The sequence below is a fragment of the Atractosteus spatula genome, chromosome 18 (genome assembly GCF_055471065.1).
Source record: "Atractosteus spatula isolate fAtrSpa1 chromosome 18, fAtrSpa1.hap1, whole genome shotgun sequence".
In the NCBI taxonomy this organism is placed as follows: Eukaryota; Metazoa; Chordata; class Actinopteri; order Semionotiformes; family Lepisosteidae; genus Atractosteus; species Atractosteus spatula.
The window spans coordinates 5,728,782-5,751,525 of record NC_142723.1 but is presented as its reverse complement, the minus strand read 5'-3'; the positions used below and the strand labels follow the sequence as shown (position 1 = coordinate 5,751,525).

Here is a 22,744-nt window from a genome sequence, read left to right as displayed (position 1 = left end):
GGTAAACAGTTCACTTCCTCAAAAATCTGGCCGCTGTCAGGGAAGAAGATGTGGACTATAACAGCAGGCTGAGTGCTTTTGCATCATTGGTAAGAGGTTTGAGTTCGTTATACACAGGTTTTCCATCGCGTAGTTCGTCCAAAACTGTCTTGCTAGCCCTTAGGTCCGGGTGTTTGCGGCTGACACCATCGTAACTCGGAATCTCTCTCTCCTAATTCTAGACCAGAAATAGCCCTAACGAGTCACAGCTTATTGAGAGTACGACAGCGATCCATGTGCCGAGAGACGAGAACAAATGTCTAATTAAAATCTGGATACAACTGCAAGACTGCTATGAATTTTTGACTCTCCTAGACATCTGTTTCCGTTTCTTTAAAAGCAATCGTAACACAGCTGGCTAACGCCATACGTGTCTTGGCGACACAACGATTAGCTTGCGAACCAATGGGCTGATGTGGAGAGTGTCCGTAAAAAAAAGATTTGATGACCACGGTGTTCCTGGCAAGGTAGGAGAGTTTCCACCGAGACTGCCGCCGGCTCAGCAGGGGCTGCGTTTGTTTAGTGTGCGATCCGTCGCGCTGGCTGGTTCAGTGAATTCATACGAGAAAAGCGCCAGTACACGTCGTCACCGAGGGAAGGAGATGCACCACGCATCGGGCGCTGTGTCTGGGAAGATCTCGCTGAGAGCCAGCGAGCCGTCTAGTGTCACAAAGTGTCGACACGCATTCCCGTCTGAGGTGCGATGAGCTGTGTTCGTGCGAGACTTGACGGACTCGGGGTCTGTGGTGCTTTCTGAGGTGTCCTCTTGTTTCTTTGTGCTCTGTATCTTTCGGTTTAGTGATGAAAGGTTTGAAACGGCGACGTTGCCTGAAGTAGGGGTGGGGGGGGGGGGGGGGCATGTGGGGAGCTGGGATCCCCGTGATATGTGTGGGGTCTCCTTCCGCTTGCGCTGGAAGAGTGGGGCTCGGTAGATTTCAACAGTGAAACAAAAGCGCACAATACAGACTGTCGGTGGCAGCAGATCCATACTATAAACTCTCTGTTCGTGTTCATGTCTTTTTAGACGAAATGCGTTTCCCCTTTTGAGAAACCTGTTCATAGAAGTATCTTAAGGGATAAATCCTTCCATTTATATAGCGCTTTTCTAGACACTCCCCTCAAAGCGCTTGACAGGTCATGGGGACTCCCCTCCAGTGTGCAGCCCCAGCTGGATGATGCGACGGCAGCCATAGTGCACCAGTACGCTCCCCACAGACCAGCTCTCAGTGGGGAGGAGAGCGGAGTGATGAAGCCCAACATTTATGTACTCGTGTTTCAGATTGTTTTGTACAGGCTGCTTAAATGACACAGGCGTCATATCCGATTCATTGCTCCAGCCCTCAGTGTCGCGTTAGTAACGCATTCTCCCTTAAAACTAGTAAGTTGAGTTTGATTGAAGAGATGAAGTCTTCACTTGGCTGCCTGCGCGAAGTCTCTGCAGTTACTGGAGTGCGAGTCTGGAAAAAGCCACAGACGTCTGAATCTGACCCGAAGTGCTATTGCTAGGGGCGAGGAGCACGCTGTATCAGATATACAGTTGACACGCTGAATGAAAAATGTTAAATTCGCAGCGACTGTACTCGTCATACAGAGGAAGTGCGAAATCATTGTAGAGAACGGACGCAGATGTATTGTAATAATTGTTGACCTTTGAAACCATTCGCATTAATGAGCTCTCAGCTATGGTTATGAATGTAATTATTTACTTTGCAGGCGGTGTACCAACACATGCAATTGTGTTCATATCAAAGTGAGTTGCTGCTGTTGCTCTCGGAACAAGTAAAGAACACAATGCTTTTGTGTGGCGCAAGTAGAGGCAGTTTAATTTGTAGCCTCGTGTCGATTTTTGGAAGGAAGAACAGATTGATGTCGATCAGTAAGACGGCTACGGTGACTTAAACGTGTTTGTGAACTCGTCTCGGAAATTATACAGCTCCGGATTTTTTTTTTTAGCATTCGGATATGGACTATGATACGGCGTAGGCGGCTCTATTCATTACTGTTGTGAAATCTAAAAAAAAAAGTGCTGGTAAGGGACACTGACGTCACTTTGGAATAGTACAGTAGTAAGCGGAGGGTGGGCAGCCTCTGTTCCGATTGGCCGAGGCGCCGCCTCATTAGCATACAGGCAGTCCCGTCGCGTGCCTTTCTGTTTACATCACCGTGCGGAGCAGCACTGGCAGACGGGTCTCAGCGTGCTTTGAGGACTGTAATTGGATTAATTGAAGAACTTTTGTTTCATTCATTACCGTCATTGTACAGAAATGTGCACTAGGCTTCAACGCAAGGCTGTAGGTTTACAGTCTTTGTGAGTGAATTAGAGGTAACTGCCTCCAACAGGTAAACAGCCGGACCGCAGCGTTGTCTTCTGACGTTGTGCATTTAGCTGTGTGATCTGGGTTTTCTTCGGGCATTTCATCGCTCGCAAACAGATAGTAACTTTCTGGAATTTTTGTTTAGCGGATTTAATCAACTAAAACGTTTTCAATTATTTTTCCCTCTAAGGTTTCGTTTGTTATGAGTCACATTTTCCAAAATCAGGTTGGCTGACTTTGAGTTGCTTTTTTTTTGCAGGGGGAGGTGGGCCCGGACCTTCTCTCACTTCTGTGTTTTTAATCGAGCCATCGATTTCATTCAGCCCGGTTTTGTTTTTAACGCAGTTACGGAATTCAGTAGTGCGCAGTTTTTCTTGAGCTCCGAGCTCTCCCTGTTATTGGCGGTAGCTAGCGCTCACAGGGTTATCTTGAAGTGATTTTGTTTTGCTCCCCCTAGAAGTTGTATTCTTAAACAGACCCGATTGTATCTCCAGATTTCAATTTTTAGTCGATAACCCTTTACCGCGGGATTACAAATGGATTATGTCATCTCTCCTAATCGATTTCTGCAAGATTCATCATTAACACTGGATTGACTTAACATTGTGCAATGATCGCGTCCTTGTCGCCAATAATTATTGCCGTTAATAATATTTTGATGTATGTAGCCGACGATGTTTATCCAAGGCAACTTGAGTTCAGTATATTAGTCTTTTGAACTAGTTAGTAACTGTCAGAAGTCGTTTAAGGCTTTATAGAGCAGGATGGTTTAGAATTTCTTTTCCTACTTTGAAACATGGTCTTAGTTGTTTGGAACATATTTTGTGACCATTAGTATTGACTATTTTCCTTCTTCGCTGTTCGAAAGTATGGCGTCTAATTTTCGGAAATGTTTACGTGCGAGACATTTTCCCAGGAACTTGATGGTAATGTTTCTGCAGCGCAGGATACTGAAACCTCAAATTCCAGTGCCACATTTTACTGTTAATTCTTCATCTTACATTTGTACACAGAATGTGGAAAGTAGGACATTTCATAGTCCCTTGAGTCTGAGGTGAAGACCATGTCAGTTTGAGGTCACTAGTGAGGGATAGCTTTCTTTATAGCTACTAGCCCACACAGCCTCCAGCTCTAGTTGTTGGAAGACTTGATTTTGAGGAAAAACTGAGTAAAGGAAAAGGAGAGATTCTTTAAGAGGTTGTCCACCTTCTAGGGAGATGGAGACTACCTGTGTACTTGTGATAATTAAGTTGCAGATACAGTGCTTTCTGTCTCATATCAGCATGGACAGCCCTCTTGTGTCACAGGTACAGTGTGGGATCAGGCCATTGCCAGCAACTGGATAGCTTTTTTTCCAACCAGGAATAGAAATTGGTAACAGAAGGAAAATGGCAAGGGACCCCTTGAGTGAATTACTGTGAAACAGACAGTGGTTTGCAACCTGTTATTTGGGGATCTGTTGTGTATAATCTCCGCCATGGCTGGAGAGCATTAATTGTAGGTTGGATTTTGCTACTGCAAAGCCAGCTGACTCTCCACTCACCACTGACTGTTCAGTGAAGTTTCACAGGGCCATTTCTTTTGTGTCTTTCTGGTTTCAGAAATGGGAAAAAAAATCCTGTAGTTCCAGCCCTGCCCCCCTAATCAGGCCTCCCACTGCTTAAGTCAACAGTAACTCGTGCTTTAGTTCTGGGTGGGTTCTGTTGTGCCCAGTGTGCCGTACAGGTGTCCGTTTTCTGTGTCTTTGCCCTTTTGTTCCTGCTCAGACTGTTGCAGCGCTGGTGGATAGACTCGTGCTCATTTCTTTCGGTTTACTGTCACGGTTGAGACTGTGGGGGGGGGGTGAGGAATGCAGAACAAAAAGGATGGGTTCTGAAGTTTTCCATACTCAAGGAAATGTCTTTCGGGTAGGCTGCAACATAAGCTCAGTTTGCAAACAAAAACATGGCCCCCAAAGATATTTGAAGTTCCTGTTTTAGTAAAAAGAAGTAATTAACTATCATAACAGATGTTTTGGCACTCTTGCTGGAAAGAAAACTAAAATCTTGGCCACAGAGCAGAGTTTCCATTTAGCTGTCAGCCTGGGGTTACAGTGGTCTCTGGAGTTATGGAGTGCCAGAGTGCGGTAGCCAATCGGCAGCCGGCGTCCCGAGTGCGGTAGCCAATCGGCAGCCGGCGTCCTGAGTGCGGTAGCCAATCGGCAGCCGGCGTCATGGAGGGCTTAGTCAATGGGCAGTCGGTGTCATGGAGGGCAGTGTCCAATCTCGGGCTACAGTGACAAACGAAAGGGGAGACAAGATCGCTGATGGGCTGACAGTGTGGGTTTTTTGCCTCTCAGGGTGCAACTGTCAGGTCCAGGGAGGCTGTGCTGGACTATGAGCTCCAGTAAGACTCTGCGCTACAACCGTTTTTCTGGAGGTGCTGCAGCAGCCGTGGCCAGTGTCCCACCTGCCGACACTGCAAACACGGTAAGGAGGGCCTTCTGGCAGGGCTGGGGAGGGGGATAGCAGCCGAGTTTAAGAGCAGACTTAAAACAAAGGTATTCTCTGGCGTTTTTTTGTCTAACCTATTTTAGGATAGTCGTTTTTAGGATAATTCAGCAATAAATGAATACCACCTTTAAAGCTGATGTATTTCACTGTTTTTGGACACATATTGTTACAGCAATAATTCTTTGAAAGTAGATTGGGAGACATTTAAGTCTTGGGCAGTTAAATATTTGGAGATTTCCGAGCACATCTGCAGATCTTCCTGTTTGCAAGCAGGGGGGACATGTGCACTGTGGTGCCATGTGGTCTCTAAGGGATTCATCTTCCTCACTGCGTGACTCAACAGCAGCATCAAACCTTTTTTTTTCTCTTTATAGCAGACTAGGATGGAGACCACCTTTGGACCTGCATATGCAACAGTCACCACTATTACGAAAGGTTAGTCTGATTCTCTGCGTGCTTGCCTCATGCTGCATTTATTGCTGCAGTCTTTAATTTCGAGACAGGGCCTGAATTCCCTCAATTCTAACCCGCCTGCGGACTCCAGACCTGTCGCTTGATAGTGTTTCCACTGGGCTGGCGCAAGGAGCTCTTCTGATGAGTGCACTGGCAACGTTATTCAGAATATTTTTGTAAAAATAAAAATTGAGAGTTTGGTTAAAAATATGACATTTGAAGAGGATTATGTTTGATCTGAGTCTTTTTTTTTTTTGTGCTGGTTACGGTCTGTTCTGTAGTCCCTACGGGCCAGGTCCTGGATATATCCTGCCTTTTTATCCGGGTGCCCTCACAGTCACTGGACATTGTCCTGAATGGACTGTCGATCAGTGAGTCTTTCTGGAGCTGATCATCAATAGCAGAGCCTCACAGTCCAGGAGCCCAGAGGCCTACAGGATGAGGGCCCTGCGCTCGATCATTTCCTTTTGTTTTATATGACCTCAGATCTCTGGAAAGCCTTTCTGTGCCACTTCTGGACCGCTGGGTGGCTGCATCTCTCTGATTCTGCCATCTGTTTGTGTGTGCTTTCCCAGCTGAAGGATCCACCAATTACAAGCAACATCGGCGGACTCCCTCCTCCTCCAGCACCATGACCTACTCCCCCCGGGATGAGGACGACGGCATGGTCAGTGCCCCCGCCACCTCCGTCTGCACCTGCAGGGGCTACCCCAGGGGGCGTGACCCCAGTACGGCAGTGCCGGAGAGCCCCCTGGTTGTGGGGCATTGCAGCGCGCGGCACTTAGTGTCTCTGCTTTGGCAGCTCTCATCGGTCACGCCAAGTAAAGCTCGTTGAGTGGAATCGGGTTGGCACGGGGCCCGCATGACGCGTGATCGTTTTCTTAATCCTCTTGGGTCTGTTCGAAGGCAGAGTGCTGCCGGCCAGGTCCGTTGCAGAGAGAAACTCACCAGTGTGACTCGTGAAACATCTTCCCTCCTGTACTGTCCAAGTGCAGTCCGTGGCACACTTGTATCGGAGCACAGCAAAAGGCCGTTGAGACCAGTTTGCAGTGCAACAAAGACATGCTGAAACGGATCAGCCTTGCTCACCAGCTGAACGCGTGTTAAGCTAGACGTCCTAGACAGATTTGCCACAATGCTTTCTCCTTAGGGCCAGGTCATAGTAGGACGCTCTGACAATAATGCCGGAGAACATAGTGTCCGTGTAGGGGATACCGACAGCCGTCTCGGAGATGTCGGTGGCTTTTTCATTCGCGTGCAGTTGAAACACCCCTCCGACACCACATGGCACGTCGCTGTGTCTGCCGGTCTGTGCGTTGTTGGCTGTCTTCTTGCATGTTTCCGTCGGCTGCTCCCCGTTCTGCTGATGAATCACAATTGCCGTGCCTGTGCTTCCTCGGATCTTGCCGAGACCTGGCTGGGCTGCTCTGCATGTGCGGCGAGCTCTTCCCAGCAAATCCCCCGGCTCTCTATATATCAGTTAGCGTTTCTCTGTGCTGTTTCTTGATTGCTGTACTGGTGAACTCCCCCCCCCCCCCCTCGCCCGTCCCTTTCCAGCACAGGAAACTGTGCTGCAGCACTCGCTTCTAAATGAATAGCAGGAAGTGTCCCCCCCCCCCCCCCCCCCTCGCCCTCCCCGGTTTCTGGAGTGAAATTGGCACTGGGAATGAGCAGTGCTGGGGCAACAAGTGGCCCTGCTGTTGTGCAGAGACACAGCTGAGCCGGGCTGGTGCACAGCAGAAGGACTGGATGCGCCTCTGAGATGTTCTAAATTCTAAATTTGAACCAGAAAGGAGGCCAGAGTGTGCGGCGTTTAAGGTCCTGTAAGTAAGCAGCTCTTCCTGATGGCTTCAGCGCAGCGGCGATGGTGATCGGGCCAGCTCTCGCTTTTGCAGAGCTGCGCAGGTTTTTTTCCAAATTTGAATTGGGTAAACGGAGAAGGGGATTCGGCGTGGTTGTGTTAAAACTGGGCACTCCCCGTGAAACGCCTGTTAACGTGATTTGGGAAAAACTCCCCCTTTGCCTTTTCTCGGCTCTTCTGCGAGTGTGCATTATGCTTTTGCGAATGAAACGCAGATACGACTGCTGTGCTTATTTTAGGAGGCATGTCCCCCGTGAAACTCTGCACTTGCTGGCTGTTTTGTGGTGTTTTCCTGGAGTCCTATGGCTCTGATTCTGTGTGTATCGTACTGTACAGTGATTTCAAAGGGACGTGAATTTAGAAATGAGCTTTACCAAGAGGAAACTGTCAGTTTTATTTACGTTTTGGTGCCAAGGGGAAACAAATGTCCATTTTGTAGCAGTCTGTAAAACTGGAAGGTATTGGACATTGGACGATAATGAGTATATTGGTCGTTTTGTGGAAGGCATCATTAACAGGTATAAGACCTATCAGTGTGATGACAGAAATCGTGTTCTCTTTTAAAATGAAAGCACAGGCTGGGATTGTCAGAGTAATCAGTTTACTGCTTTTGGAGAAAATCGTGTCTGGAGTGTCTATAGTTTTTCCCATCCCAAAATAGATTTTACACCCTCCAGTGTGGCGTTACTGTTCTGAAATCATGCAAGATGGAGGAAGTAGCTCGTGGAAACTGATTAAGAGCAGAGAAAGCTGTCGCAGTAGCTGCGTTATTGACATAATGGGATCTCGGCTTTTTCCTCTTTTTCTGAAGGCTCTGACTTTTAAAAGCCGAGGGGATTTCAAATGAAGCTCTCTTGGGGAATAGACAACTTGTCGAGCTTCTCACAGCCACCACGTGGGCTGAGACATGGCTGTGCACAGGGCTTTGGACTCAGGGGCCTGTGCGTCCCGTCTGTCCCACTGTGAGGGACTGCAGAGACCGTGCCGGGGCAGACCATGCAAGAGCCAGTTCGCTCCATCTGCTTAGCCTGCGACGAGCAGTCAAATAAAAAAAACTGCCTCTATGGCTGATGCATTTTCTGGACTGGGTGTTTTTCGTTTTCCTGCACCGCTGCAAGAGAACGCGAGCAGCAGAGGACGAAACCAGCCAGGCTTGGAGGAATGAAACCGTCTCTCTCTCTCTCGTCAGTGCTCACCCTGCTCCCCCTCTCTTTCTCGCCCGCAGCCTCCCATCAGCACGCCACGCCGCTCGGACTCGGCGATCTCCGTGCGCTCGCTGCACTCCGAGTCCACCATGTCCCTGCGCTCCACCTTCTCCCTGCACGAGGAGGAGGAGGACACGGTGAGCAGACCTGTGTCTGAGCTCCGGCTAGGCACTAATCCTACCCATCTAGCATTGGATTTAGAGTTTCTCCCCATTTGACGGTATAAATAAATAATAAACACATCTTCCTTGCGCTTATATAGCGCCTTTCACAGAGCTTCAGAGGTAATGGGGACTCCTCCCCTCCACCACCACCAGTGTGCAGCAGTTAAAATCTCTTGTTCGTTTAAAAGAAAGAGCGTAAGCTAATTCTGGCCTCATAGTTCCTGTTGTTCCGTTACTCTGTGGTGTTGTTGCAGTAGAGCTGTGGACTTGTTGTTGATCCTGGTTTGCCGTCTGGCCCATCATGCCCTTCTGTTTCCCAGGAGCCCCAGGTGTTTGCAGAGCAGCCCTCGGTGAAGCTGTGCTGTCAGCTGTGCTGCAGTGTGTTCAAAGACCCTGTGATCACGACGTGTGGGGTGAGTCAGGGGACCTGTGCTTCTCTTCCCTCCCCCTCTCATTCCTGCCCCCCGGTCCTGATCCGGCTGCACCCGAGGAACCACCCTCCCTGTGTGCCGCTGCCACTGATACAGCTGCCGAAGCCTGTGTGTGATGACTGCCTGCCGAAATGCCCGTGCGTGCTTTAAAACACTTTCGGGTTTTTGGAGTTTCGTTTTAGGGCAGGTGATGCTTATGGTCTTTCAGAAGACTTTTGACCAAGAAATAATAAAATCCCTATGGAAATCCAATGTTAAAAATAGGCTGTTTAATAAGCTATTAGTGGCAGTTCCTTCAGATAGGCAGGGGTCAGTTCTAGGAACGTTGCTGAGACTGGTGTAGGGAGGAAACTTGTCTGCTTGGACATTGTGTATGACGGGCCCTCTCATATTCACATGTATCCAGGCTCTTGAAATGCCACGTTTGCTGCCAGATTAAAAATCAAAAATGGCTTTTTATTTTGGTCGCCCCCTGGACTAAGGGAACCTGAATCTCTTAAGTCTAAAAATAGGCGGTTGAATATTCGGAATCTGGAAAAAGCACTGACCAACTTGGCTTGGGCTGGCTTTTCCAAGAGTTCTTAAATCCGAACGTCTTACCTTCAGGTTCCCTCAGGATCAGAAACGGGAGGCCCTTGATTACACAGAGGTTGAGGGAGACTGGAACCATCTCCCAAGCCATGTGGTTGAAGTTGACTCTGATGGTTCAAGATCATTACGGTTTTGGCGCCTATCAGCTGATTGTCTTCTTGTGCTGTGCATCTATGCAGCCTTTTTCACATAGCTTGCAATGCTATGTTTGCACATGAATGACACTGCGAATTCTGGAGCTGCGGTTGCAGGATTTTTGTAGTTTCGGGAATAAGAAAGGTCACGTACAAGAGCAGGTTTTTCAGCTCATCTAGCCCCTTTGGTAGCTGATTTGAGAATCTCATCCAGCCGTTTCTCAAAAGTCGATATCTCTTGAAATAAGGGCTTTGACATCAACAGCATGGCTTGAGAACTTGTTCCATACTCCCATAACCCTAAATGATTCACACTCGCACCCACCTACACAGCAGGGCATTCTTCCTGGAGCACCCTCAGTAAAGTGCTTTTGGAAATGAAGAGCCGCAGTTTTCTTTTTTTAAAATCACTAGATCTCTTTTCTTGATGGATCGTATCAAAAGGACATCTAAAGACTCGTGCAAATGATCGTTCATTTTATGTGAGTAAAAACGCTTTTGTGACACGATAGTCTGTGAAGGTTCGGGTTATGTGTCAAGGTGAGATACTGCAAGTCAAATCCGGCAGCTGTATTTTTCTGGCCTGTTCTTTGAAAAGCGGCACAGCAGGAAGGAAGCTGAGAGCGCAGTTCTGAGCAGCGACTGGTGGCAGTTTTCACCTCGCTCGCCCCGACGGCCGGCTTTGTGCACCTTGACACTCTCACACCCACAGCAGTGCAGTTCCACTTGCCCTGGCTCGACTGATCACTCTCTCTCTTCCACAGCACACCTTCTGCAGACGATGTGCCTTGACCTCAGGTAGGGGGTGTATATGTGTGTATTTGTGTGTGAGTGTGTGTGAGTATATGTATATGTGTGTGAGTGTGTGAGTCTTGTTTTACTGATCGATCGGCTTGTGTCCACTTTGCACAAAAGGGAACAAGTCCTGCCCCTTTTCTGAGCACAGGTGGACTGGCCCTTACTGAGAGGAGGTCCAGAGGTAAAGGGACAGCCCAAAGAGAAGCGGATCTCTCTTCCTGAGAAGAAGAAAGTTTTTTTTTTTTAAGTTCAGTTTCATGGGGCGGTACGCTTTTTCTCCAAAGCCCATAGGAGCATGCCATTGTTTTGCAGAGCTCATGTCTTTTGCAGGGCAGTGAAAGTTCTAGCCTAAGGGGTCTGAGTCTTGTCTGCCCGTTCTCTTGCTCTCCATGCAACATTTCCCACGGCGCTGCCTCTCGCCGCGCTGTTTCAGAAGAAGTTGCACACTCCTTTGGGTTACAGAAGGGCAGCGTCCTGTGGGGGACACTGAAAGTGAGCAGCTCTTTTTGCTTGTTGTTGATGTGGCTGCAGAGAAGTGCCCTGTGGACAATGCCAAGCTGACCGTGGTGGTGAATAACATCGCCGTGGCGGAGCAGATCGGCGAGCTCTTCGTCCACTGCAAATACGGGTGCCGTCCCGCTGCCGGTGGCAAACCGGGTGCCTTTGAGGTGGATCCCCTGGGCTGCCCCTTCACCATCAAACTCAGCGCCAGGAAGTGAGTCACCTGGCTCTCTCTCTCTCTCCTCTCTGCACACTCTCGTTCTCATCTGGCTGGCAGGGGGGGTGTTGCGGTTGACTGAAATCAGCGCGTCTCGGAGTGACCAGATGTTTTAATATCTGACTGAAACGTGACTCTGGGAGCTCTGTGGATTTTTGTGTTCAGAGCATTTCAGGGTGGGCCAGTCTGTTGTTATGGTGGTCACACCTGAGGGACAGTGGGGGGGGGGGGGGGGGGAGGGAGGGAATGAGGCAGAGAGTGATCGAGAGGAAGGGGGCTGGACGATTCTGCTCTGGTTTTCCTTAGGGACCACGAGGGGAGCTGTGACTATCGCCCAGTGCGGTGCCCCAACAACCCCAGCTGTCCCCCTCTGCTCACCATGAACCTGGAGGCCCACCTGAAGGAGTGTGAACACATCAAGTGCCCCCACTCCAAATATGGGTAGGTACGGCCACCCCCGAGCCGTTTTTGGTCAGCAACGTGGTGCAACTTGAGCAATCCTCCCTGAGCTGACATGGGATTGTGGTGGGTTTGTAACCCTGGGATGTGATGCTTTTTTCTTTTCTTCTGTGCCACTTCTATACTTCCATACTCCAAAAGCTGTGTTACTGTGAGACTTCTTGGACAGTAGTGTATTTGTAGAATGATGCAGTCTTTATAGGGCAGGCATCTTCGTCAGTGCTCTTGGGTTAGTTGGCGTGCATTTGTGTGACAGATTCACCTTCCTAACGCCTGTACTTCTGTACTTCATAAGGGGAGAAGAAAGTAGGACAAGGGGTGTTCGTCTTTTGCTTTTTGTTGCATTGAAAGCGCTGACAGGTTTTGTGATCTGAATTGGCTGCTCATTGTGCACGTCTGGCCTGCACATGAAAATGAGGAGATGTGGGTGGGAGGGGGACAAAAAGCACCAAAAAAAAAACCAAAACAGGGCAGTAATTGGCTCCCCAGGGCTGGGATGGAAGTCACTGTGCAGGTGCGGTGTTCAGGACTGACGTTCCCACAATTCAGTGCGGGCTCGGCCAACAGGGTGCATTCTGGGAGGGCGGATTCTTCCTGAGCCTCGCCTCTGATCTCCTCCGCTGCCCCAGGTGCACCTTCATCGGGAACCAGGACACGTACGAGGCGCACCTGGAGGTGTGCAAGTTCGAGGGCCTGAAGGAGTTCCTGCAGCAGACCGACGACCGCTTCCACGAGATGCAGGTGGCGCTGGCCCAGAAGGACCAGGACATCGCCTTCTTGCGCTCCATGCTGGGCAAGCTCTCCGAGAAGCTGGACCAGCTGGAGAAGAACCTGGAGCTGAAGTTCGGTGAGAGACGGGGCAGCGGGCGGCGGCGGCCCGAACTGGGACATTTCCTGCAGCCGGTTTTGGTTCAGAGGAAGCACGTTTCAAATGGATTTGGAGAAAAGCAAGCTTTTTGAAAATGTACTCTCCGTGTTGTAGTAAATGTGATCTGCAGAGGCCACCAAGTCAGGGCTGAGTTCTCCACAGTAGTATGATCAGCATTACAAGTGTGGCTGCTGTCGTAGCTATCTCTGGGGGTGCCGTGGCTGACGCTGTGCTCGTCTTGCAGATGTTCTGGATGAGAACCAGAGCAAGCTGAGCGAGGACCTGATGGAGTTCCGCCGAGATGCCTCCATGCTTAACGTAAGCCCTTTTGCTCAGTGCTTTGTGTGCATCTCCCTGCTGTTAGGAACCACTGGCCAGAAAACAGTGCAGCAGTAATAAATAAGGCCATGCCTCCTGCCGTCCCGATTTCATTTATACTTCTGGTCCTCCGTTTAAAACGTCCAGAGCCTGGAAAGCAAGCACTGATGGATTCGCCACTGTTTTTTTTATTTATTTTAAACCTCCGCGTCCCTTCTGAGTAAAGCTCAGTTGTCCAGTGTTGTAAAGCTGGAGCTGTTTGTTACTGTAAATAGGCACCGTCGGCGCTACCAGTGTGCTGTCGGACCGTTATAATCTTTTTGCAACCATTATCTCTCTCATTTGTGTTGCAGGACGAGCTGTCACATATCAACGCTAGACTCAACATGGGGATCCTGGGCTGTGAGTATCTCTGCCTTGTGTGTCGCGCGGGCTTCCCATTTGCTTGTGACCTCCTAGAGAGTCCACAGTCTGATTTTCTTGTGGGCGCAATCCAACCAGCTTTAACATTTTGTCAAGGGTAAGTGTAAGCTGGTTCTGATTTCCCCTGTGCGTGTCTGCCTGTGTTGCAGCTTATGACCCCCAGCAGATATTCAAGTGCAAGGGCACCTTCGTGGGCCACCAGGGGCCCGTATGGTGCCTGTGTGTCTACTCCACTGGAGACCTGCTCTTCAGCGGCTCCTCTGACAAGACCATCAAGGTTCAATTCATTCCTTACCTTTGCTTTGCAGCCGTTCGTTCGGTTATCTGGTCTACTCCTTCCTGTCCCTCATTCTCCCCATTTGTCCACCTTCACGCTCTGCTGGCTTTGTGTTTGGCATGCTTCTTTGTCCATCTGTCTGGTCTCTTCCTTGCTTTTTAGCTCTTTATTATCCCCTCTCTGTATTATCTCTCACTTGGGCTGTCTTTTGTGTTCCTAAACATCTGCTGGATCTGCATCTACTCTGTTTCCTTGCCTCTCCCCTCACTGCTGCTCTGTCTCTTTCCCCAGGTCTGGGACACCTGCACCACGTACAAGTGCCAGAAGACGTTGGAGGGGCACGATGGCATTGTGTTGGCGCTGTGCATTCAGGGGTGAGCAGTTTCCTTTGTGTTTTAAAGAGTTTTCTGGAGTTGTGTTGCAATGGCTTTAAATACATTCAGTTGATCTTACAAGTTTGCTGATGGCTTGCATCTCTTTTTTTTAAATGCAGGAACAAGCTGTACAGCGGTTCGGCAGACTGCACGATCATTGTAAGTGATCTGAACAGCGGTGTCTACCTGGGCAGCCGCTAAAGATCTTCAAGGCTCCCTCTCATCTTCTGTGTGTGCCGTCCTGATGTGTCTCTTTCTGTCTGTCTGTGTCCAGGTGTGGGATATCCAGACGCTACAGAAAGTGAACACTATCCGGGCTCACGACAACCCGGTGTGCACGCTGGTGTCCTCGCACAACATGCTCTTCAGCGGCTCCCTTAAAGCGATAAAGGTCAGCGAGTGTCACCCGGGCCGTTTTTTGGTACCGTGTTCTTGTGTGTGTCTGAATATCGTGCACGTCAGTCGTTCTGACATTTGGACATAGAAGACGTAGAAACAGTTTTGGGAACGCTCCTTCCTTTCAGCTTTTCGCCTTGTTATATACGTTTTTAAATGTCCATTATTCGTTTTGTGTTTTGTTTCTGTGGCTCACATCCCATCATGCCTGTCATTAGATAGCAGAGGAAAAAACTTGTTCCATGACTAAACCGCAACTGGTATATTTGAGAAGGTTCCGGAAAATCACAGGCTGACAGATAAGAAGCCCATTCCACACATGCGATACTTACCTCCGCATCCCCTTCACATAAGAGATAATTAGAGGAGATTTACAGGTTAAAAGCTCCTTAAGTGGTAGAAACTAAGAAGAAGTCCAAATCTGTATGCTTGCGTTCTTGTGATTAACAACAGGTTGTAAAAGTTATTAAACCCGAACAGCCTTTCCATATTTGTTTTTTTTTTTAGTGTATAGTGTGGGTATATTTGGTCGAGGGGGGTGGGTTGTGTGTCTGGTTTGTGTGTCTGGGTTGATGACCAAGCGAGACTGAAGGCGTTATAGTGGATTGGTTTTGTTAAGACTTGCAGGCCTCTGTCTGGGCAGTGTCCAGAACTCTGACTCCACTCCTGCCCTCGTCACCGTGGTAACAGAGGAGGGGGGTGGCGGGCCGAGCAAGATGAGCTCATTGCTGTTAGGGACTTTCCTCTTTCTATTGTTCCTGTTTTTCTGTCTCGCTGTGAAATGTCAGCACGGTGATGTCATGTTGGACAGTCACCCTGCCAAATACAGCTTTCTGTTTTGATGCTGAGAGAGGAGAGTGTTTGTAGCACTGTTGCCATTATCTGCCATCGTAAATTGCAACTCTTGAGCATTAAACATGTTGTACAGTAAAGGCGTAAAGTAGCAGGACGCAAACATTTTGCATTTTTTTCTCCTCTGTATTTTTGCACATTGTTGTCTTTGTACATTGTGCCATGAACTATGATGTTATTAAATCTGTAATTGTCTCAGTGTCTCTTAATCAGGTTTCCATACAGTGTGGTACTTGAGCTGTCCTGTGTCTCTTGTTATAGATATTCAGTATCTCCTCATCAGTACAGTCTGTTAGTGAAGCGGTTCAGTGTCTTGGTGTGGAAGGTTTTGAGTATCTACATGTCTGTACAGCCTGTTAGTGAAGTGGTTTAGTGTCTTGGTGTGGAAGGTTTTGAGTATCTACATGTCTGTAGAGCCTGTTAGTAAAGTGGTTCAGTGTCTTGGTGTGGAAGGTTTTGAGTATCTACATGTCTGTACAGCCTGTTAGTGAAGTGGTTTAGTGTCTTGGTGTGGAAGGTTTTGAGTATCTACATGTCTGTACAGCCTGTTAGTGAAGCGGTTCAGTGTCTTGGTGTGGAAGGTTTTGAGTATCTACATGTCTGTACAGTCTGTTAGTGAAGCGGTTCAGTGTCTTGGTGTGGAAGGTTTTGAGTATCTACATGTCTGTACAGCCTGTTAGTGAAGCGGTTCAGTGTCTTGGTGTGGAAGGTATTGAGTATGTCCCCATCAGTACAGCGCAGTAATGGGTGTGTTACTGCCTGTTGTTGCAGGTGTGGGACATCGTGGGCACGGAACTGAAGCTGAAGAAGGAGCTGACGGGACTGAACCACTGGGTCCGAGCTCTCGTTGCTTCCCAGAACCACCTGTACAGCGGCTCCTACCAGACCATCAAGGTGAGAGGGCATTTGAGCTGCAGGGAGGGTACTGTCCACAGGCCAGTGGGCATGGATGGTTCTTGTTAAACATGTGAATCCAATATCTCACTGGACATTCTCATAAGCCAACAAATGCTCCTAGCATGACTAGGAAATCCGTTCCACACACACTGCTGCAGATGTGCCTTTGTTTTAATAAATCCCTTTCAGTCCTGACTGTAGTGCTTGGCAGGCTTATAGCGTTTTCTGCTCAGTGTGCATTTTCACACCAAAGTGAACTGAAAGCTGGCCTGTATTACTGCTGTGCTAGAGAAAATGCACGTTTCTCTTCTAACAGACAAAACCAGCAAGCTGTTGACTATCGGTATGAATAAAAAGTACATTGACCTTTTTTAGCTAGTACAAAAGGAGAGAGAAAGTTAGAGATACACTGGAAATGCTTTTAATGGTATTTCCAGAAAAACAGCTGTCACTTCTTGTGGTGGAAGTGAGACTCAAATCTGAAGTTTCATCGTACAGCTCTTTTCCTCCCACTTCAGCTGCTACAGAAACTGTAAGGTATGCAGGGTCAGTTTCACAGGGTTGCATCATGTTCTGGTTTAAAGAGGCAGTCTCTCCCCCCTCCAGGCTGTGGGCTGTACCCAGCGTTGTGGGCGGAGCCGAGCCTCTCTTTCGGCCAATGCTGGCTCAGGGATCCAGATGTGTCATAAACAATCCAGTGTTGCCTTGGAAACCTGGATGATGGCTTCCATCTGTGGGACTACTCAGTTTTTCCAGGACTGATAAGAAAGGAGATCCAGGGGCCCTTTCTTCTCAACTGCATTTTTTTCCTCATGTCTGTCTCTCTGGTGGATTAGATTGCCTTTGTCTTTTTTTCTTCTCAAATTATCTTTCTTGGCAGATTTGTTTTTTTTAAAACTCTGAAAGACTTTGGCACGTATTTGACTTTTTTTTTTATTATTCCCATGGCTTTTGGAAATCTGTAATGGAGACCGCAAAGCGCAGTGTCTAATTGTACACGGCATCCTTGGAGGCAAGGAAACAGCCTGTCCCACAGTGAAGTAAATAAAGAGTGACTCACACGCTGAACCACACACACACAACATGAAAACCAAATATTTCCTGTTTGTGTGAGGTCTTATTGAACTGCAAAGAGTGTATTTAGTGCCTGTGATGTAGCAGAGTGGTTATCTTGCTTATAGCTGGTGGTTCCATAGAGGCAAAGATATTCCTATTTTAAAATACAAACATGGAATCACGATAGTTACCAGACACAAAGAGAATTTGTGGAAGCCTCAATTTGTCTGTCTCTGTCTCTCCCAGATCTGGGATATCCGCTCTCTGGAGTGCGTCCATGTGCTGCAGACGTCAGGGGGCAGTGTCTACTCCATCGCTGTCACCAACCACCACATCGTCTGTGGCACCTATGAGAACCTCATCCACGTAAGGCCACCTCCTGCAACTGCAGGGTCTCTGCGGCTCCGGAGAATCAGGCGTCCGTTTAATCGGCTTCCAACAGCCTGAGTTTCAGCTGATTAAGTGCTTTTGAATCCAGTTGATTCATCTAATCGCAGTCGTAGAGAATTGACCACAAAACTCTTCCTGAGGCACAGTTGCGCGGGGGTTAGCGTTGCTGCCTTGTAGCGCTGGGACCCTGGGGTGAATTCGTGAGGTGCTGTCTGCGTGAAGTTTGTATGTTCTCCCCATGTTCCCATGTATTTCCTCCCTAACGTTCTGGTAGGGTAATTGGCTTCTGGGAAAATAGATCCTGGTGCAATTGAGTGTCTGTGTGTGCCCTGGGATGGACTGGCGTCCCATCCAGGGTGTATCTCGCCTTGCATCTGTTGCCTGCCAGGATAGGCTCTGGCTCCCCCCCCCCAGCTCTGAGTTGGAAGAAGCATTTGGAAAATGCATGGATGTAAAGTACTCCCGGATTGCAGGCGTCATTGTTTTGCACCGCACAAGGAGATACTTGACTCTTAAAGGGATAGCACAGAAAATCGTCAAACTTCGACGTGCTGCGTAAAAGTCAAACTGTACCGAACGTTTCCCCCCACTGTGCTCGTGCACGAACGCTCATCCTGGCCCGTGCGTTGGCGTCGGCAGGTCTGGGACATCGAGTCCAAGGAGCAGGTGCGCACGCTGACGGGGCACGTGGGCACGGTGTACGCCCTGGCGGTGATCTCCACTCCAGACCAGACCAAAGTGTTCAGCGCTTCCTACGACCGCTCGCTCAGGGTAAGCCGGTGCGCCTTCGAGAATACGATGCCATCCCAGACCGTGAGGTGCAGTGGACGTCGGGCTTCAGGCTGGTGATTTATTGCAAGTGGCCTGGAGGTACTGTGGACAGCCTGGAGAAATGCACTGCTTTATTTTCTCTCCCTGTTCCCTTGAACGGTGCGAGGATTCATATTTGGAGGGTTTAGCTGTTGCATTGATCTGGGTGCAGAGCAGATTGAGGTAGAGCTGCAGGAAAGGTGGTTTTGCTGCCCTGTGCCCAGCTTGGGCTGAGCTGTTCATCCCACTGGAAACTGGTCATGCTGAAGCCCCTTTAAGGAGAGGGAGCGGACTGGTCTCTGCATGCAGGGTGTCGGAGGAGAGAGCTGATCTGAGCCTTTCGGGTTGTGCAGGGTTGAAATGTTCAGTGCTCGGAAACGGAAGAAACGTCTACTTTAATTTCATGCACGTGAGCACTTTTGTTATGGCTTAGGGTTAATAATAATAATAACTGTAGGAAATCCAGGTTTTGACACTGGAGCTGGGTGACTGAAGTTTTCAGTAGTCAATTATCATCTGTTACTAATTGCTGTAATCTTGCTGCAATCAGTAGTTGAACACAAAATGTAAAGTATTTTGGTGTACTGTATATCAAATTTAAAGCTGTTTATGGTTTATAGCGGCATAAAAAATGCCTCTATAAATGCCTCTGGATGTGTCTGAGTATGGAAGGCAATATCAGAGGCAAACATTAATTACTAATAGAGAAATATACAGTACAGCAGGAAATCATTTCTTCACCAGGCAACAACCCACAGTAATTTTGCTCAATATTTGTCCTCAATATTTACAGGTATTGTACAGAAAGCTGTTGGGAATGCTTGGTGCTCAATTCCATATTAGCTGCTGCCTGCAATCAATTGCAGATGTAATGAACCTACGAAAATACAGTTATGGAGCTCTGTGATTCAAAGGAAATACTACTGCAATGAAGGCACGGGCTTAATAACAAAGCAGATTATAGGAGAACCATCTTTTCACAGGTTCTGTGGTTTTTCTTACTCGATATCAGACGCTTAACAGTGTAGTTAGGGGGGTGAGGTAATTAGAATTCCCCTTGCCTCCATTACTAGTAATAAAAACGCAAAACTTATCTGACGTGGTTGAAAAGAAATGCAGAATAAGCACTCTTGATACCTTTAAATCACTTACAGTTTTAATCTGGTGATAACTTTTCAACAGCTGTAATATTTATCTTATGATTTTAATGATAACATTTACTACTGCATTTAATTTAATGGAGTTTATAACAAATGTTCAGCAGAAAGGACAACAGCCGTGTTTAATCAGACGCAGCTGTCAGTGATTCGCAATCACTGCTCATAAGCCTTTTAGTACACTTAATTTTTGGGTGTTATTCCAGGTGAATTGTAGTTATATTAGATATTACTCCAATCCTGGAGTCCTTGCAATGGCTTCCTGTCGGGTTTTGTGTTGATTTCAAAATCCTCATGCTCATGTATAAGGCTTGACTCTACATGGCTTGGCGCCACAGTATGTCTGAAATCGTCACAACCTTCATTCATCTATTTCTGGTCTCCTGTCCCAAAAAGCCCGTCTATACTCTGTGGGTGACAGCATCTTCTCCTGCCATGCCCAGAAGCTCTGCAATTCTATTCCTAAGGACTATCAGAGAGTCACCTTCCTGAGCGCTTTCAAATCAAGACTCCAAACCTTCTTCTTTAGAAGGGCTTGTATTTAACTGGTTCTGTGTCCGTCCCTTTGCTTTCCTTCTGTAACTGTTTCATTCTGCTGCCTCCCTCCTTTGTGTATGTTTTTTTGTAAAAAGCCAATTCTAAGTGCGCTATATAAAAATAGTTTATTATTTTATTACTATAGTATCTGATACTACTGATATAAATTGGTACTAGTGTCCCAGGGAAGGAAAGGGAAAAAGAAGTCAGAACTCGATGATCTGCGAGGGTCAGTTGCTGCTGGCCTGGCAACAGCTTCGGCTTCCGTTTGTGGGGCTCCAGTGTCCCTTCAAGAGCCGTCAGGATTTCGGAGGATCTGCCCTAACCCTGTCCTCCTCCTCCCCCCCCCACCCCCCCCCAGGTGTGGAGCATGGACAACATGATCTGCACCCAGACCCTGCTGCGCCACCAGGGCAGCGTGACCGCGCTGGCTGTCTCCCGCGGGCGCCTCTTTTCCGGAGCCGTGGACAGCACCGTCAAGGTACGTACTGCGCAGGGGAGGGTCGCCGCGCCGGGGATTTTGTCCGCGTTGCAGATCAGAATCCCTCGCATTACAAAGAAAAGGATCTAGAATGGCTTTTGTTCCAGTTTCAAGGAGCTGACTTTCCACCTGCATTCCAATACGGGTTTTGCCTGTCTGGTCATACGCGGTCTCATTCTGACATCCCCTCTGTCTCTGTGTGCGATAGGTGTGGACCTGTTGAGCCAGCGGTCAGCCCCTGATGCCTGGCAGCTGTGTTTGCACGCCTTGGGGAGCCCTCACGCGCACGGTCCGATCCCTGCTGGACTGTGCTGAACCCGATTCCTGAACGCCAGGCTGGCAAGATAGTTTTTATTTTAAAGAACTTTTTATTTGCCCAGCTGAGTTATGTGAATTTAGTGCCATGTTGTGGGGCGGGGGTGGGGGTGGGGACAGGGAACGAAAATCAGAGCCAGCATCCCGATGATTGAAGAGAGGGCTCTCGTTTTTCCCGGGCACTGCGGAAAGACTGGGCGACGCAGAAATTCACTGAGGGGAGCTCCTCGGACCTGTGGATCTGAACAAGACCTCGCGTGCCCAGAACACAAAGGGCAGCCTCGCTGTTAAGGGCCGGTCGGATGGACGGTGTTGTGTATGGGTTCTGCTGTTTCCAAGTGACGAGCGTTGCTTTGACCCCCTTTTCCCGCTGAAGCTGGACCCTCACTTATGATGCCTTTTCAGGCTGGACAGACGCAGGGGGTTCAGGGAGGGCTGACGGCACTGGTTCCCAGACCCTGAGACATCTACCTTATCTGACCGTGTGCTGGAGAGGCTCCAGCCCTCTTTCCCTGGTCTCGCCGTCGGGCTGCATTCCTGCTGCCTCATCAGAAAAGCCAAAAACACACCCCTGTGAGCGCCACTGGCACAGCTCTTGGCACGGCAAGGACACCCCCCACTGCGAGAGAGAGAGGGGCACGGAGAGATACGCAGTCCACACAGACACACACGAGAGGGTCTTTCTTCTGGCTGTTTAAAAGTTTAAAGCTCGATCGCACCGCTGTCCATTGAGAGATGAGCACAGAACCCACCGTCTTTCTGCTGTTCCCCTGCTTTAGTTTTTTCTTGTTTTGGGGAGGATGTGAATACGGATCTCCTCCACGCGTGCTTTTTTTGGGGGCGTGCTGACAGGCCTTCATGCCCCTTCGTTCCCCAGCATGCGGTCACGGGCCCAGGAACGCGCCGGCACCCACCTCCTCCCGTTTTTGATCAAAGTGCACCGGGTTTTTTTCTTAATAAATGAGCTGCGTCATCGCTCCCCACCGATGTGTTGACCTCCGAAAATGAGCTGGGAAAGCTGAATTCCCCAGGAAGGGAGGGCTTGAACTCGACTGTCTGTGCCCGTGTCCCTCCGCTTCCCCCCAAGAACCAATCGAGCTGCATTAAAAGGCTGCTTTAACAAAATCATTGCCGAAGCGTTTTTAAATCGAAGTGCTGCTGTCTATTTTAGATAGGCCCTTTTTTTAATATACGTGTACAATAATGTTGTAAACTACTAGACTGTTTTTAACTTAAAGCGTACGTTTCTTTGCGGCATTTCCTTAAAAAACAAAAAACAAACCCTGATTCTGTTGATTTTGTGGCTGGGTTTCCCAAAAACCGTGGGATGCCGTTAAGGTTTCCCAGTAGGCCCTGAACGTCTCCTGATCGGTCACAGATTCCAGAGCTCCAAATGGGGGAAAAAAAACCTCGACATAAACAACACAGGCGCCCGATAAGCTGCTTTTACTTTAGTGGAGGCCGAAATCGCGCTGAGCCTGGTGACACAGTGTGTCGCAGGCAGGGCTGTGAAACGGAGCTTTTTTGCGAGGGATGCAGCAAAGTGAATTTGCAGTGCCAATAAATACACGCCCACAGGTTTCATCTGAGACTGCTCGAACTCTGTGGAGAGGCGAAAAGGCAAGGTACGACTTCTTTTCATTTTGTTTTTTTGGCGCCAGGATTGTATTTTCCACATCGGTAATGTAGATGTTCCCTTATACACTTTGTTGGACTTGATTTGACCATTAAAACAATATACTCTTTGTTAACGGTGCCTGTTCATTTGTTCGCCAAACTGCTTGTTTTGAGAAATCGCACACATGGGGTTAGCATTACACTGCAGGGGGTTGGTAGAGACGTCTTCTGCTGTAGTTGCAAATGCCTGGAGCCTTCTGGTATTCCTTTGCTTAACAGCATGACCCTGTTCCCTCACAACGTGCTGACAGTGCTC

General features: G+C 48.5%; 1 protein-coding gene across 3 annotated transcripts; it reads left to right on the top strand.

Moving 5' to 3' along the window:
• The first annotated feature begins 21 nt into the window (after positions 1-21).
• Positions 22-22,564, top strand: traf7 (TNF receptor-associated factor 7). Of its 3 annotated transcripts, none has more exons than XM_088936904.1 (21): positions 22-89; positions 4,693-4,822; positions 5,221-5,281; positions 5,875-5,966; positions 8,386-8,502; positions 8,850-8,942; positions 10,450-10,483; positions 11,015-11,198; positions 11,508-11,642; positions 12,290-12,507; positions 12,773-12,846; positions 13,200-13,248; positions 13,419-13,546; positions 13,838-13,920; positions 14,040-14,079; positions 14,195-14,311; positions 15,940-16,062; positions 17,368-17,487; positions 18,151-18,282; positions 20,377-20,496; positions 20,705-22,564. In XM_088936904.1, exons 2-21 carry the CDS (start codon positions 4,730-4,732, stop codon positions 20,717-20,719), a joined length of 2,028 nt encoding a protein of 675 aa, XP_088793030.1. In that variant the 5' UTR covers positions 22-89; positions 4,693-4,729; the 3' UTR covers positions 20,720-22,564. The 3 variants fall into 3 exon arrangements, with proteins under 3 accessions (XP_088793030.1, XP_088793031.1, XP_088793029.1); XM_088936905.1 differs by lacking the exon at positions 22-89 and adding an exon at positions 2,181-2,379 and having other exon boundaries at positions 5,224-5,281; XM_088936903.1 differs by lacking the exon at positions 22-89 and adding an exon at positions 2,195-2,379.
• Positions 22,565-22,744: the final 180 nt, after the last annotated feature.